Source organism: Clinocottus analis, unplaced genomic scaffold (assembly GCF_023055335.1).
Source record: "Clinocottus analis isolate CAN_PGR_092001 unplaced genomic scaffold, fCliAna1.0.p SCAF_12, whole genome shotgun sequence".
Classification (NCBI taxonomy): domain Eukaryota; kingdom Metazoa; phylum Chordata; class Actinopteri; order Perciformes; family Cottidae; genus Clinocottus; species Clinocottus analis.
In genome coordinates, this window is record NW_027175843.1 from 19,693,552 (window position 1) to 19,709,868 (window position 16,317).

The 16,317-nt window shown below is 45.0% G+C and overlaps 1 protein-coding gene across 1 annotated transcript; it reads right to left on the reverse strand.

The window, feature by feature from the left end:
* Nucleotides 1–1,864: 1,864 nt before the first annotated feature.
* On the reverse strand, nt 1,865–15,567 carry ttll4 (tubulin tyrosine ligase-like family, member 4). The gene is made up of 21 exons (XM_068572915.1): nt 15,434–15,567; nt 13,460–14,616; nt 12,717–13,188; nt 12,240–12,408; nt 12,066–12,142; nt 11,909–11,972; nt 10,362–10,486; nt 9,221–9,331; nt 8,933–9,009; nt 8,197–8,391; nt 7,975–8,057; nt 7,317–7,445; nt 7,057–7,179; nt 6,844–6,942; nt 6,146–6,280; nt 5,922–6,059; nt 5,652–5,748; nt 4,794–5,004; nt 4,431–4,498; nt 4,204–4,274; nt 1,865–3,852 (listed from the first exon to the last, which is right to left on the reverse strand). The coding sequence occupies exons 2-21, from the start codon at nt 14,000–14,002 to the stop codon at nt 3,669–3,671; spliced, it is 3,171 nt and encodes a 1,056-aa protein (XP_068429016.1). The 5' UTR covers nt 14,003–14,616; nt 15,434–15,567; the 3' UTR covers nt 1,865–3,668.
* Nucleotides 15,568–16,317: the final 750 nt, after the last annotated feature.

The window sequence follows — 16,317 nt, forward strand, 5'->3', positions numbered from 1 at the left end:
GAGGTCCTGTAATCTCATTGGTCCTCAGACTCGTCTGAAAGCACAAGCAGAAGATCGGAAAGGCTTAAAGGAGGCCATTTTCCAATTTCTGAACCGAAAAACACGTTTTTTCGACGAGTCTACTTTCGACTAGCAGCCCAGCGGATGTGTGTGCTCACTATTAATGAAGTTTAGGTACAAAAGGTTTGTTGCTGTTTTTGGTGGGGCCACAACCTGATGGCAGCAGTGACAAATCACGGGGAAAAAACAAAGCTACTCGCAGTTATATGCATTGACGTACGAAGTCACTCCCCTAAAGCGCTAATTGGTTCATATCTTCTAAACGCAATGAGTTATCAAGAAAGATGAAAATATCGTTTGATCACATTGAACCAATAACGATCACAGAAAGTTTCGTAAAAATTGGACCCAGCGTTCAGGAGGAGTTGGAAATAGTGTTTTTTACAAAATTCAAAATGGCGGAAAATCTAAGTAGGCGGAGCTTAATGCCACGATTGACTTTTTTGAAGAGCAGTCCCACCTGGACATGGACGTCAAATTTCAAGTTAATCGGTCATTGTTGGCCAAAAGTGTGGGCTTTCACGTCTAAAGGGGGCGCTGTCGAGCTATTTTTTACAGCTTTTGGTCGGACAACCAAATCAGATCGGGATTTTTGCCGAGTCGGATTGGTGTGAAAATTTTGAATAATGTAGGTTTCGTCCAAGCACCTCTTTTCCCTCCGCAAAGGGGACAGATAACGAGAATAACAAATGATAATAAACATTTGCATTTCAATAAGTCCTCCGCTGTGACTGCGTGGACGCTCGGGCCATGAAAGGAAGCCGTTGTTTGCAAGGTGTTTGGAAATATGTTTTCCAACTCACACAGCAGCATCACCGAGTGTTTGGAGTTGTGTTTCTGGTCGTGTGAGAGTAAACACTGTGCCATAACTCCTGAGGGAGCAAAAAAGCTAAATGTGCCGTGGTGTTCAGCAGCCAGCTGCTGCTGCTGCTGCTGTGCGTCGTCTGGCGTCGTAGCAGGTCAAGTACACTCAAAGTTACAGGCTGCGAGAAATAATCCAAATTCAAAATGCTGCGCGGGGCTGAGCTGCGGGATTAAACCTGTCACAACTTTCACATTGCAGTCATTTAAATCACTGTCAACAAAACAAATCAAAACTAGACCAGTGCAGCTTTAAGGCTTCGTGTCAGTGTGGGAGATGGTCGGGTTTCACTGTCCATCTATTTATAGATGCACCGAGCAGACCGGACTATCCGCTGCTTGTGATGTCTTCATGTGCAGCCTTAAAAGCAATAAAAAACAAGGAAAACACACGTGAAACATGTCAACAATTACAAGAAAACACACCGTCAAATCAAAGTCGCACAGAAATGAAAATGCACCGTGGGAATGAGTGTAAATGCCTTTCACTGCTTGTCACTTGTGCTTAAACTCTGCAGTTAAACTGCATTTAAGTGAAATAATCAATTTGGTTTAGAGAGAGAAGCAGATATAAATAGTTTACAACTGCTGAAATAGTCCCGTCTTCACTTTACAGCATGTTTATGTTTGCATGTGTGATTTTAAACAGGCAGTAAACAGTCAGATCTTCCATGAAGCCGACTGCTTCATAGAAGACTCTTTACATGGAGAACAAGCGTTGAACAGATATTTGGGATTAATCAGTCACTTTAAATGATGGCAGGCGTGGACTGACTATTAAATGAGTTTGAAGGTGATCGGTTATTAGAGGTTATTAGAGGCACACTTATGCTACCAGGTTATTGTAAGGGGTTTAACATGTCTTATTTTTTGCCCCCTAAAAGATTTCAGTTAGTTTTTCAATTGAATTGTTCACGTTATCGATCACATTAAAAAGGTGGAAAACGTTCGGACATCATTTATTTTTTTTACATCACAAAAAACCTGGCATTGTAACAAAAGGGTGTGTAGACTTTGTATATCCACGGCGGACGTCTGCAAAAAATAAAAACACTTTTCAAAACAACGCCCGTGGAGGATATGAAACGGGACGTCCTTTTGGAGAATTTTTAAAAAACAGAGGCGAGGAGAAAGTAGATGTTTTCATGCGACAACTCCACCTTTCTCATCTCAAACCCGTCATCACCTGTCCGGTTGTTACAATAGACGTCGGCTTTAAGATCAAAGTGTTCCCCCCCAACACATTTGTAACTTCAAGTCGTATCCTTACAGCAGATACATGTTTGTCCTGAGGAAACAATACGATTATCTTCACAGGGTTCCTCCTCAAACAGCAAAACACTTGAGCCTAAATAAAATCACACTCCGGTTACAGACACTCGACTCTACATTGTAGAAACGCGTAAGCTTTGTGTTAATGACACACTTGGATTTGGCACCTTACAAGAAATACTCTATAATAATTATCACTATACAGTAATTTGTGTGAAATCACTCGTCACGCAAAACAAAAGCCCTTTTTAAAAGTCAGATTAGTTGTTTTACGAGATGACGGATGACCAGCTCCAAGTTAAAATGACAAATCTTTAGTTTTTGTCTACTGACGTGCAAGTTCGGCCTTCAAGTATCTCTAAACGTGTCGTACTTCAACGCCTCTCTACTTCCACTGAGACTAGGAATGTGAAACTTGAGCAATCAGTTGCTCAACCGTCTTAACGGCAAACCATTAAGGCATTTTGAGAAAACCCCATCTCAGTGTCATTACTGTTCTCTGTCAGGTAGTTTGAAGCAGAAAGCTAGCGCTAAAGCTAGCGCTAAAGCTAGCGCTAAAGCTAGCGCTAAAGCTAGCGCTAAAGCTAGCGCTAAAGCTAGCGCTAAAGCTAGCGCTAAAGCTAGCGCTAAAGCTAGCGCTAAAGCTAGCGCTAAAGCTAGCGCTAAAGCTAGCGCTAAAGCTAGCGCTGCTCAGTGGTCGTGGAGCACATGAGGAAGCCCAGTGTGTCTTATTCACAGTTTAAGTTAAACAAAAGCAAAGAAAGATGGCGCAGCGGCTCAGCGTTTGTCCGGCTGCTGAGTGTTACAGGTTGCCGGTGACAAGATGACCTATGAATGTTTCTCCACTTGTGTTTATTTTTTAAATACCTAGCTAATCATGTCTAATATCTTGTTTGCACACGCCCTGAATGAGCGCGTTCACGTGCTAATCATGTAGATGACATGTTCCCCGGTTTAAGGCCACGTAAAGAAATCCGGGCGTGAAGCTCGCTGTGATGGATTCTGGATCTCCGGCATGTTTCAAGTTACTGCAGGACGATTTATTTCAACACCGCACAGAAATCAACGTCAACGGATCTCCGGCTGCTCAGACGCTCAGAATACACTTGAACTGAAGTTGGCAATATTATAGATTATTTTTTTTAGTAGACAGGGTGAAAATGAACAAACACTGGTATGGTCTTTGAAGTGCTTTGCATTGCAGAAACAGAGCAAAGTGAAGTTCTGATTCAAGCACTAAAAAGACAAAACAGTTCATTTTCTGACCCCCAAAAAGACCTTTTAGTCGTTGCTGTTCCTTCTGATAGCGCACACACACACACTATTCTGTTAACAAATCTCAATACACTCCCCTTTTCTTCAGTGTTAGTTCAGACTGCGCAACAATAGGTACATTTCTCGTCCCGAGATGAAAGGTCAGTGTGGAGTCCTTGGACCCTGAGCTTTGTGTCGGGGGGTTCTGGGGGACTCGAGTCTCAGAGGGAAGCAAACTGCTGGGGCAGGAGGCTCTGGCCGAGGCCGTCGCCACTGCCGCCGGGCTGAGGGCTCGCACAGGCACTGCTGGTCACACTGGATCCAGGACTGGAGACGGACGCCGCCGCGTCCGAAGCGTCGTCGTAGTCGTCGGGAGGGGAGCGGTGCTGATAGGTGACCACCACCCTGCGGAGCGGAACGGGAGAGGATCCAGTGACTCAACTGTGCAACGCTAATTCATCTGATGACGACGCGTTTAAAGCCGTTTTTTAACATTTAACCCTGAAAAGGAAAGTTGAACGTAATCCTTTCTATTCATGTCGTGTTAGGCAAAATGACTGAGATGAACACAGCTCGGCTAATTTTACACATACGACCAAAATAAATAACATTTATTATGACTGTAACTAAATATTATGTATTGCAATAAGTTCTGTACTTCAATATGTTATATTCTCTGTATCTGTTGTTGGGGATGAGAAAGAAATCTGGAATCTCTTTTTTGATGTGGTTGTGTGTGTGTGTGTGTGTGTGTACCTTGATCTGGAGGGGCCAACAAGGTTTTGTTTGTGGGGCTCAAAACTTGAGATGTAGCTGCTCTTGGACCACTAGAGGGACACATGAACACACAGAGAAGAGGAGGAAGAGAAAGAAGAAGAAGACAGAATGGTTCCACATGTCAAAAGATTATGAAATAAAAAATGTTTTACACTCATTGTTTATTCTGAATATTGATAATGAATAATCTTTCCACGGTTCCTCACCGTGTGAAGAGGGTGGCTGGTCCCCAGATGGACTCCTTTCTCACAGAGAGACGTCAGCAGACTGATTCCTGAACGGAGACACACAGGATGCAGAACATCTGGATTAACTCTGATTTCTCTGTGTATATTTATAAGTAACAATGCACATTGATGGTCTATTAAATTATGTAATAGACACATTTCACCAGGTGTCTTTAAGCGGTTGCGTCCATGTCTCTTCTACCTTACACTAAATATTGACCCAATCAGTTTAGACGGGCTTCCTTATGTGCAGCCCTGGAGTAAAAAGCGTCACTTTCAATACGTAACAAACCAACGTCACAGAGCGATATTGTGACGGTGAAAGATTCAGATCACGCGTACCTTTGGTCCTGCTGCTGCAGTACTTCTGCTCCCACTGGTCCAGCAGGACGTTGAGGTATCGCGGACACTCGAAGAAGCGCAGGTAGCGGGACGACGCCGGCGACGGGAAAATACGCTCAAACTGTCCGAGACGAGTCAGCTCGTCTTCGCTCTGCGCCAGCACGCGGACGTCCTCCGGGGTCAAGACGTCCAGCACCGTGGAGAGCAAGTCCTGCCGGAGACGGAGGGAGGGGGACGCAGTACGCTGGAGTAAATGCACTCTGATCATTACAGTCATGGAAATTTGATTTAAAGTCATGAAAATGTGGTAATACGTCTTGGAAAAGTCTTGGAAATTTGGTAAAGTCTTAAGAATGTGGTTTAAAGTCATAGAAATTTGTTTTAAAGTCATGGAAAAGTCATGGAAATTGGTAAAAAGACATAGAAATGTGATTTAACCCTTTTAGTACTGTAATGATGACAGTCCGCCTGGGGCTTTTTGTCTTATTAATCCATAAATATGTCAAAAAAAATTGTTTTTGGCTTAATTATTTTTGCTCCTTTTTCCCGGGAGAAATGTAACTTTGAAAATCTGGCAAGTGTTTGTCGTTATTATAAGTTATAAAGGCTTAAAACAGTGTGTAAAAACTAAAAAGTAAAGAAACATATTTAAATTTTCATCATATTTTTGATCTAAACAATAGAAAATTAACCGGAGCAAAGATTTTTGAGATTACAGGAATGAAATTTAACCTATTTTACATCTTCTCAAACAGTTTTGTTTGCGTAGAGCATCCAGTGTGCACGTTAAAGGCTTTCATGCGTGTCCATGTTCAGGTTTTAGAGATTTGTTCATCCTCCCTGAAGCAGTCCCTTTACCTGGTCGGCGTACCGCTGGGAGAGGTAAAAGGCCCGCTTGACCTTCTCGTCAACAGACACATCTGGCTTGGTCCTCTCCCTGGTCCCCACACACAGACTACACACACACACACACACACACACACACACACACACACAGAAGTGTTAATTCATCTATAACAGTCTTTCTTTGAGGCTGTAGATTGAGTTGAATTGTATAGAAAGTTTTTTTGAAAATTTTCTTGCAAAGCCCCAGGGGTCCGCCCGCTGGGTGTAGTACCGCCTCTCTACCTGCTGGTGGAGCTAGAGGAGCTACTGCAGGGGGCGACCACGTCTTCCTTTTCGGGAATACGGAAGCCCGCCAGGTTCAGGAGGTCTCTGATCATCTGACCTTTAACCGCGACATCCAGCGCTGTGTTGGAATGGAGGCTGGACGACAAACACCACGATTACGGGATGGAATTTTAAAAACCTGTGTGTGTTTGTGTGTTTGTTTGTGTGTGTGTGCGTGTTACCTTGGTGATATATTGACCTCCAGGATCCAGGGTTTGAGCTTCTCGTCCAGCATGATGTCGAAGCCGAACAGCTCGTGGCAGCTGTAAGGCGTCCGAACGTGCATCTTCAGCAGACTGTTCACGTACGGCTCGGACCTGATGGAGAGACGCAGCAGAAGAGAGGCTTTTATTTTGAAACTTCCACAGAAACTGCCTCACACGGGACAACACTGGAGTTAAGACACACAAAAAACAGTGACTCTAAAAGCTTTAAAAAGGTTCCTGAGATAATTTTAAAGTGTTACAAGTTTGACAACATTCAGCTTTACAAAGCATTGTTTAGTTTAGTCTTTGACAACATATTGAAGTTATTATCAAGGTTTTTATATATTACGTCGCTTTTATGTCTGCTATATTTGACCGTGAAGCAATTTGGTTGACTTTTTTTTCTTCCATAAATACATTTGGATTGTATGAAATCCCATTACCGCCACGAACAAATTAAAAAAAGTCATAATTATGAGATAATAAAGTCGACATTATGAGGTAAAAAGCCATAATTATGAGATAAAAGTCTAAATTATTAGATAAAAGGTCATTATTATGAGATAAAAAAGATGGTTAGACTGGCAGGAAGATGAAGAGACGAGAAGACAGAGCAAAAAAAAGAAGAACAATCTAAAATCTAAGTGGAATAAAAGCTGAAGGGACAAACTCACCCGATGATGGTTTTGATCACAATGTCTTTAATCTTCTCCCAGATCAGAGCGGTGTTCACTCCCTTTGAACCCAAAAACTGCCACAGAGACTTCAACGTCCTGAACACACACACACACACACACACACACACACACACACACACGGTTGGAGTTGGGCAACACGTGCACACACAGAGGAAAAGTTTTCCCTTTTTTTTGCAAAAACACACAAACCATTTGTGTCCCTGGCAGGCTTTGTCGTCGCTGTTGGTCTGGTACTCGGAGTTCTTCTTGTTGACGCTGTAGTTGGTCAGATGCATGAACTTGTTCCCCAGAGTCTTCATGGAAGACGAATACCTGAAGAAGAGAGAACACACACACACACACACACACACACACACACACACACACACACACACACACACACACACGTGGAAGTTACATCCAAGTGTCACCCAATCAGCCGTGTGGATTTGTATTTGGGGGAAACTGACTTGCAGCTGGCGAAGCGAACTAGTCCGTCAGAGAAGATGTAGATCCTGAGCGGGTCGTAGCAGGTCACGTACACGTAGATCCGCAGGTCGAACTTGTTGCCGCTGATGAGGTAGGGCTTGTGGAGGTACCTGAAGAACAGGCGGAGAGGTTTGATCAGGGTTCATACTGATTGTGACCAACGGGTTTACAGGACTTTCAATGACTTTAAACCAAATGTTCATGAGCAAACATTGTGTGAAATGTGTGTGTAAACAGTAAAAAGTGATAAAATGTAGTATTTAAACTAACAATGAGGATTCAAAGCATACAGTAAACCTTAAATGACTCAAATGAATGAGAGACAATAGTTTGATTAAAATAATAAACATTCATATAGATGCCTGGATGTATGCTGCTGATATTTTGAGCCTCTTTCTTTTTAAAGCAGAGTCATTATTTCAAACTCAGCGTGAATGAACGACATGAACACATGAATATAAAACATTTACAGGACTTTTACTGCACTTTTGGACTTTTCCAGGCCTGGAAATAACCATTTTAAACTTGAAAGACTTTTCCAGGTTTTCAAACGCTGCTTTTATCCTCAAGATGAATGAATTACGTCGCGGTAGCTTCCACTAAAAAAAAGCTTGAACTCATGTATTCCTGTCTGCTTACTTCTGGACCAGCAGTGGTCTCTTGCGGGGCATCTGGCTCCATTTGTGGATCACCTGGATGCCGATCCCTCTGGCGGAGGCCGGCTGTTGAACACAAGCACAACACGTCCGTGAACTTCAACGTAATTCTTCAACAATCATTATTTACCAAATAAACTGACTGGTTTCTCTTTCGCCGATCATCACGAGGCAGAACCTCCAGTGACCTCCGAGCAGAACCCACCGGCTTGATGATCCACTTCTGCCGGGAGACGCCGTCCTCCCAGGCTTTGCGCAGCAGCTTGATGTCCTGAGGGAGGACGAAGGTGCGCGGGAAGAAGCTGAACTCCTGCTTGCCGAAGCGGACCTGCATCTTGGACAGGTTCCTCCACAGACGGTCCTTCCTGCCGATCTGAAACGTTCCCGGGAAGTGGTTCAACTGGGAACGGAAGAGGGAACAAAAAATACATTTGCACCTGAAATAACATTTATTTATTTTACAATCAACACTTAAAATGATGCAGGCACTTGCAAATGACACTGTAGTATAAAATAGCTTCACTATTATGCAAACTTCCATGACTTTTTACCAAATTTCAATGAATTTTAATCACATTTCAAAGACTTTTTACCAAATTTCCAGGACTTTTAACCCTGTTTCCATGACTTAAACAAACTTCCATGATTTTAAATACAATTTTCCAGACTTTAAACCATATTTCCAAGATTTTTCACCACATTTTCCATGACTTTAAACCACATTTTCATGACTTTTCCAAGACTTCATGAGACACTACAATCCTTCTCCACCCGCTCGCACTGCGCTTTTATAAAAGCTCTTTGTCACTCGATGCGCGACCGCACCGACCTCGGCCCGGCTCCTTTTGGCCACGCCTCTGTACGAGGCATTTTACTTAAAAAAAGAAATGAAAAAAAGTGTAGTTCTTGTCAAAATGTGATTGGTATATTTAATGTCTCACCTTCTGGTGCTCTGCGAGGGTCTTGAAGCAAGGAGACTTCATGTGGTGTCCCCAGCAGCCCAACCAGTCGTGGCTTTCTACGTGAACAACAGAGCGAAACAGCTTTTCAACTCACACGGAAACAAAAGCGACACGTTTAAAGAGGCCGAGGAACGTGAAACGGTTCATTCGTGCTCGACGGCCTTGATCTCTTGAGTCTGTTAGAGGACGGCCGAGTCGCTCAGGTTCAAGTGCTTCAAACCCACGAAGACGGTTTCATTTTACCGGATGTCGCTGTGCAGCACTTACTCTTGGTGACTTTGAAGTGCGACCTGCCGATGGTGTGCTTGACGATGTTCGGGGTGACGGTGGTGATCTTCCACCTCAGGAGTCGCCTCTGCTCCGCCGGCAGCAGCTCCACTGAGGGAACAGATAAGAGATCAAATAATCCCTTCAGTCCCTCAGTGGGGAAATTAGGATTACAGCAGCACTGCTCACAAGTAAATATGAAGATAAAAATCCAGTAAAGTGAATTAAAAACACGGTAATGAAACAGTAATGGAATAAAAATGTGTATGAAAGCACTGAAACGTACTGGATATTGCACCAGGTGATGATTTAGAGTGTTTGAGATTGATTCACTTATTTTGATTTAAGTAACAAAACATCATGACGCAAAAATACTGAAATAGTTTCACCGCATCTACTGGAAAAAATAAATTATGTTAAAAATCTCTTTTTACGTACAGGAAATTAGCATAAAAAAACGTCTTTTTCTAAATTAAATAACGAGTTAAACCAATTCGCTGAACCTTTAAGACGTCATTTAAGTCTGAGTCGTCACTTTGTTCGAGAGGAACAAAAATCTTGGGTAACCTTTTATTTTCGGGAAATTGTTAAAAGATATTGTGTAAAGTAATGTTTTGTTTATTTGTGCCGCACTTTTTACAGACAAGTGGTCACAAAGTGCTAGACAGAGGTCAGGAAAAATACATGAATAACAGTGTTAATAATAGTATAAAAAGCAGGTCCTAGAGGTGTAAATAAGTATGTTTTTAGAAGACTTCTAAAAGTCTAAAAGCCTTGGAGCGACCGCCTCAAAAGCTCGGTCACCACGTGGTTTAAGGTGAGCGGTTTGAAGAAGGTTTAATTTATATAAAAGGTTTAAAAAAAAAGGTTAAAAAAATGATTTACGATGATTTTACTGAAAACTGTCCCGCATGTCGGGACGCTCAAAGCAGATAGATCTTAATAATAACAACAATAATAATAATCAAGGTATACAGCGCTTTTCTAGATACGCAAAGACGCTTTACATGGTGGACAAGAGACAATGCCAAGCGCAACAGAACAAAAATGGGAAGACAAAAGCAAACAAACACAAACAAACAGAACGTTTTAGGCAACAAAGCAAACTGAAGAGGCGGCGTGAGATCCCGAGCGTCCCGACCTTTCTCGTCGGCGGTGCTGAAGTAGAGCGTCGGAGCGACGGAGGCGAACATGCTGGGGACCAGAGCCGGCCTCTCCTCGCGCTCGTCTTCGGCCTCCAACGCCAACGACATCGTCTCCTCGACACTGAGAGGAGGGAAGAAAGAGTGGATTAAAATGTATCGTGGACGTCCAGATGAACGAGCTGTGTGTTTATATGAGAAAGGGAGAAAGGTTGCGTGTGATTGTCAACTGAAAGTGTGTAAAAATGTCAAATCTGGTGAAAGACAACAAGCGCGTGTGTCCTCTCTAAAACATTTAAAAGCGTTTTTTTCGCCGCCTGACGTCACTGAAGAGCTTCGGTGAGGAAATGTGTCAAAAAGCGCCACAAAGCACAACATAAAAGCTCTATTTTTGCCTTTAAACTAGATCTTGTCGCTGCTCTTGAACGAGCAAAATCAGCCACAACTAAAATAAAAAATGAAAAGGAACGCAGCTCGAGTCACGCTCGCCGGGTTCCTCACCGGCAGAAGTCGCCATTTTAGTTTGTGACGCGACCCGTTTGCACTCGAGGTCAGAGACGCCACGCAGAGAGAATCCACCAAAATGAACAAACCTTAATAAACCAGTCGGCCAGACACAATCAACCCTCAACTAAATGACACCACGCGAGAGAGGAGAGCGCCAAAAAAACAAACAGCTGCAATCAAGTCCAAAACAACACGACCGTGAATGAAAATGTCCGCACAGCTACTCACATGACAGTCATGTGGGAAGAAAGGAAAAGGTGAGAGCGCCGCTGGACGGAGGAACGGATGTTATCCTGCTGCGGACCCGACTGCTACGCTTTGGCATCGCAGCTGGACTAACGGGCTAACTTTAACGCTACGCTCGACCCGAAGGAGCTGCAGCTTTCAGGAAAAAAAGAGGTGGGAGGGGGGGGTGATGGGGTGCACAGACAAATCAGCTGGTTGGAGAGAGAGAGCGACAATAGCGGCACCTATCCAGGCGGTTTTAACAGAGAAGCGGCTCCGAGTCTTTGGTGGGGCGTTCTGTTGTCGAGGCCTTCACAGGGAGGGGACAATGTGACGCACAATGCGGCGGACCTTTCCACCACGCTCTGCTGCTTTCGGCCTCCTCTCACAATTGCCACGTGAGAGAGAATGAAAGAGAGAGAGAGGGAGAGAGTCCGCAGGATCTGATGAATCTATTTATTGCATGTTGGCAGATCAATTAGAAAGTTTTGGATGTCGGGCGCTCTCGAGGAAAGAAGATGAAGATGCTCAAGTCTGAGGGGAAAACTTTTTTTTGACACGAAAAGTCGTTTTTTAAGGAATATAAAGAAAGAAAATAAACTTTTTTTATTTAATTTTTATGATTATCTGATCTGCACTACACTTATTTGTACTATTACTTTATTCTGTTTCCTCAGAGTTTCTCAAAAAAATGTTGGTTTAAAAAAAAAAAACATGAATAATCGCGAAATTGATCAAAAATAATCAGGCAGACTGTGTGTGTGTGTGTGTGTGTGTGTGTGTGTGTGTGGTTACAGTATAAAGTCCATCTTACCCAGAAAGCATAGCGATGGAGGCTGTGGATGAGCTGCCGTTGATGGACGAACAGTCTGAATCATCTGTGTGTTTTACAACATGAATACAGCAAACTGTAAGTACTACATAAGTACTACTGGAGTATGTGTGTGTGTGTGTGTGTGAGAACATCTTACCGTCATCGCTACATGCATTTTCCAGCTCGTCGGGCAGCTCCTCCTCTAATCCGTCCACCTGCATCACACAGTCTTGGCTGGAAGAAAAAAACAAATGAACACAACATTTAATCAGAAGGCGAATGTGAAGGGAGGGAGAGAATCTATTTGTCGAAGCGATCAGCTGTGGCTCACCCAGACAGCTGAGTCTCTCCAACCAGACGGTCCTCTGTTGGCGAGGGCGAGGAGGAGGAGGAGGAGGAGGAAGAGGAAGGAGACGAAGAGGACGCCAGCTGCCCGGTCAAGTGGATGGGAGAGATGGGAGTCGTCACAGAGCCCAACGAGGCTCCTGCGGGCCCGGAGGCTACGAGAGAGGAGAGAGGAGATAGGAGATAGGAGAGAGGGGAGAGGAGAGGAGACGACAGTCACACGTCCGCTCAATGTGTCGCGCCTCGACTGCTGGACGGTGAAGGCCGGGATCGAGTGTCTTTCTGCCTGGCGACTCTTCATGACGTTGAAAATTTTGATTTGGATAAATACATCAAGCAACACGTGTTTTTTTTATTTTATACTTTTAAAAAAAAACTTAACTGCTTTTAATCTGCATATTTAATCCCAGCATCCTGGCTTTACCGCAGTATTTGTCTCAGTGAACCGACAGCTCTTGATTACCTGCGGCGGTGGCGGCGCCCGGCGGTGCGATGCCGGCGGCGTTGGCACTGGGCGCTGTTGGCGCTGGCACATATGGAAGCGGACTGGCTTCAGGAAGACTGATCCTTCTGCACGCCGCCGCGGCGTTTCCCGGCGGACACCGACTTTCCGAGGTTGGCCCGTTGAGGTCCAGGGCCGCTACGGCTCCGGGTTTGTTTGTCGCCCCGCTCGCCGCCCTCGGATGGCGTGAAGCGGTCGTCGTTGTGGTCCTCTTGGTGCAGCTGTTGTGTGCCGGGTTGCACCTCGGCGTTTTGGCTGATTGGCTCCTCCTCCTCGCTGCCGTTGTTTCTCTCGTTGTGCTTCTTCTCATCTCTACTTTTGTGGCAGCGGCGGCGCAGGAGGAGGCCTTTCTCAATGCCGCCCCCTGGTGTTCACTGGGAGTAAGGCACGGAGGAGGCACCGGTGGCGAAGAGGAACAGTCTGCAGCTTCAGGCTGAGAAGACAAAACAAGGAATAAGGTCAGAGGTGTAGGAGGTGGAAGGAAGTGCACCGACATCAAAAACAAACGTCACGTAAGGTTCGATATTTCTTACTTTTAAAGAATCGTGGCCAAGACTCCTACTGAATGGTACATTTTAAAATTGAAAAACCACATTATGGTGACAATGCTTAGCTCAAACTCCACTTTGCCGACGAGTGCGGCTGAAGACTTTTAAAAAAAGGAAAAGTTGTTCTTCTGCTCTAAACATTGCTGATGTTTTTACCGTCGTTTTGTTAGTTGGCGGCGGAGCGGCATGCCCTTCGATGAACAGGCCCTGGTGCGGCGCACACTGCCGCGTGGCACCCGTCGGCCGGGCGTTAAACCCGATGGGACGTTCCTTCTCCGGGGCGGAAGGAGGGTCGCGGGGTTCTGGGCGGCCGTGGTGGTGTTGGCGGCAGCTGCCGGCCCGCTTCGGCACCTGGTGTGGCTTTTGAGTCCCGTTGGGCTGTAGCGGTGAGTCGGTGGACCCGCTTGGCACTGTGGTGACTTGGCTGTGGGCGTCGGTTTCATTTCCGTCCCCGTTCTCTGCCGGCGTCCGCCTCGAGAGGGGAGTGGACCAGGCGACGTCGTCGGAGGAGAGGGCATTGGCTCGATCCTTCGTCCCGGGCAGCTCTGGAGACGTCTGGCTGTAAGGCACTTTTGTGGCCGCGAATGTCTTGGCGTTGGCACGCGTGCCGACGCAGATCGCAGCGCGGGGTTCGGCGGGAGGGGTGGAGCAAGCCCGGAGTTTGGCCTCGTCCCAGGGAGAGGACTGGTTGGTGGGCATGGCGCCGCTCAAATGAGGCTGCGTGGAGGAGAGGGGGAGGGGAGGATTCTCTGGAGGGCTACGACTGAAGCGCAGACGTCTTGGGCGGAGATTTCTGGGAGCTCACCTCCGGCACTTCTGTATGGACTTTTTGAAACGTCAGCTCCAGTAGAAAAAAGTTGAATACGTGCCGCTGCTTGCTGTCGATAGAATACAAGTTCTTGGAGAGTCCTGACTGACAGTAAACATAACTGCCGCCACAGATGCGGCGACAGCAGGTGCAACACCGGCAGGCACGTCGAGGTTTTTTATCTCTTGAGGCGAAGCGATTCCCGCCCTCACCGACAATCACAGTCAGAAGTTTTGTCTGACGCAGACCGAGCCCCAGAAGCGATTGACTCCTTTCCTCTTCGCCGGGGGAAGACGTGCAGGCTTCAGGACGAGGCCGGGCTCGCACCGAGGTGTCAGCTCGCGGAGGAGATTGGAGTTCTCATAGCTTCCTCGGTTGCTCCACGGGAGGCAATAAACCAACAACTTTCACCGCTGGAAGTGTGCGAGGAGAGAAGCAGAAGTCGGTCCGAGGGGTATTCAGTCCAACAACAATGGGCATTCGTCAGCAGACCAGGAAGTATTCTCTTGTGTGGAGAGAAAGCACAACATATTTTAAGAACAGAAACCAATGCTACATGGGGAAAGATGGCCATTTCAAAGATATGTGGAGGAAAAAAAACGTTAATACAAGGTGTAATAAGTACAAGAGAAATTAGATGTTAGGTTTTCAAGATATAAAGATATATTGAAAACTCCTTTTGAGCTATAATGCACTAGTATTAGGAAGCGCTGCTTCTCACAATAAGTCTGTAATGGTCAAAAATAGGATTTTATTCATTTAACAAGACAAAAACAAGTGCTTAGGTCTTACTGAAATGTTACTTGTTAAATGATTACCTGTTAAATGAAGAGTTATGAGACATTTTGACGAGTAGTTAATTTGGTCGGTGTTGACACTTTAATGGCGTTTGTATGGCTTTGCGACACAAGCTCCTACTTTACAGCTGTTTTGAGTGCCATAAGGTGCTCAAGGCTCCAGAGTTTCACGTGTGTGTGCGCGCAACCGCATCCCGCTTCAGCTAACTAAAGTTAACTAGCTAATAAAGTCTGCTGTAAATAATTATCCCATAAAATAGATAACGTCAGCTGATGCCAGGCGTACTTTAACGTCAACCTCTTTCATGAAAACACCACACTCGTCTTTAGGGTTGTAAAATGACGGGCTCGTTAGCTTCACGTCAGTTTACGTCAATTTCTGTTTACCACTGCGCCGTCGCCCAGACAGCGTTAGCTTAGCAAAAACGAGCAACTGACACTGGGTGTTTTCAAAGACTTCCCCCCTCGGTGTCAACAATAAAACGCATACTTGTTAGCGGTTAATGAACACATATTCATACGTACTTCGTCACGTGTGACGTGACTAACATGTTGTTGCGCTGGTCAGTCGACGGCAGCGGTTCTTGCGTTGAAGTACCGCTTAGCTAGCGGCTAGCCGAAAAGTCCGAGCGAAGAGAAACGTCACGAGCGAAGATTATTGTATTGAGACGAGAGGCACTTCCGTCTCACTTCCGGGTTCGTTTCTGACCCTCCGCTGGTTGACAGCAACGAAATAGAAACGTTTTTAATATATATTGGTATTAAATAGTTAAGCAATAACATCAGGAATAAAGAGCAGAATAATTATATCAAATTAAAATATTGATCAAAATACTAAATTAATACCTAATTAAATATTGTGTGTTCTAAATAGTTGTTTCTTTTTTTTATTTTTTACTTATATTCCGTAATACTAAACAGTGACATCTGGTTTAACTTCAGTATAATTGGTTTCCTTGCATTCTGTCCCACAATCTACCACAAAGCATGTTTGCGCAAGACTGGTGTTGTACTTTCACCTCACGTTACAATAGACACACTTTTATATGGAAATGTTCTCTTTTTTGTGGTAAAAAAAAAAAGGAACTATAGTTATGTTTGTGTTCATCGCGTTGGCATATAGTTTTATTTCTAAACTTTGCACTGCAAACTGCTTCTGTCAGTCCATGACCCCGTGACTCCTCTGAGGACCAGACAGGCTTGTACTACACACATCTGTCCAGTAGAGGGCGCACTGGAGGGAAGACCTGCAACAGCAAACCTGTCATCCTCCTCATTTCGCTCATGTCCTCTCCTCCTTTCTCTCTCTCCACTGGTTTTCCTCACTTTTTCCTCTTCTTGTGTCCCATTTATGAATCTTTTCCTCCCCTGCGTCCTCACGCTCATCCTTTCCTTCCTCCCTTTGCACT

Coding starts and splice junctions, on each gene's coding strand:
- ttll4 (XM_068572915.1), bottom strand. CDS start 14,002: ATGCCCACCAACCAGTCCTCTCCCTGGGACGAGGCCAAACTCCGGGCT. Junction 8,058..8,196: donor AGAAGTGGATCATCAAGCCG/GTGGGTTCTGCT, acceptor TGTGTTCAACAG/CCGGCCTCCGCCAGAGGGAT. Junction 5,749..5,921: donor TCCTCTAGCTCCACCAGCAG/GTAGAGAGGCGG, acceptor GTGTGTGTGTAG/TCTGTGTGTGGGGACCAGGG.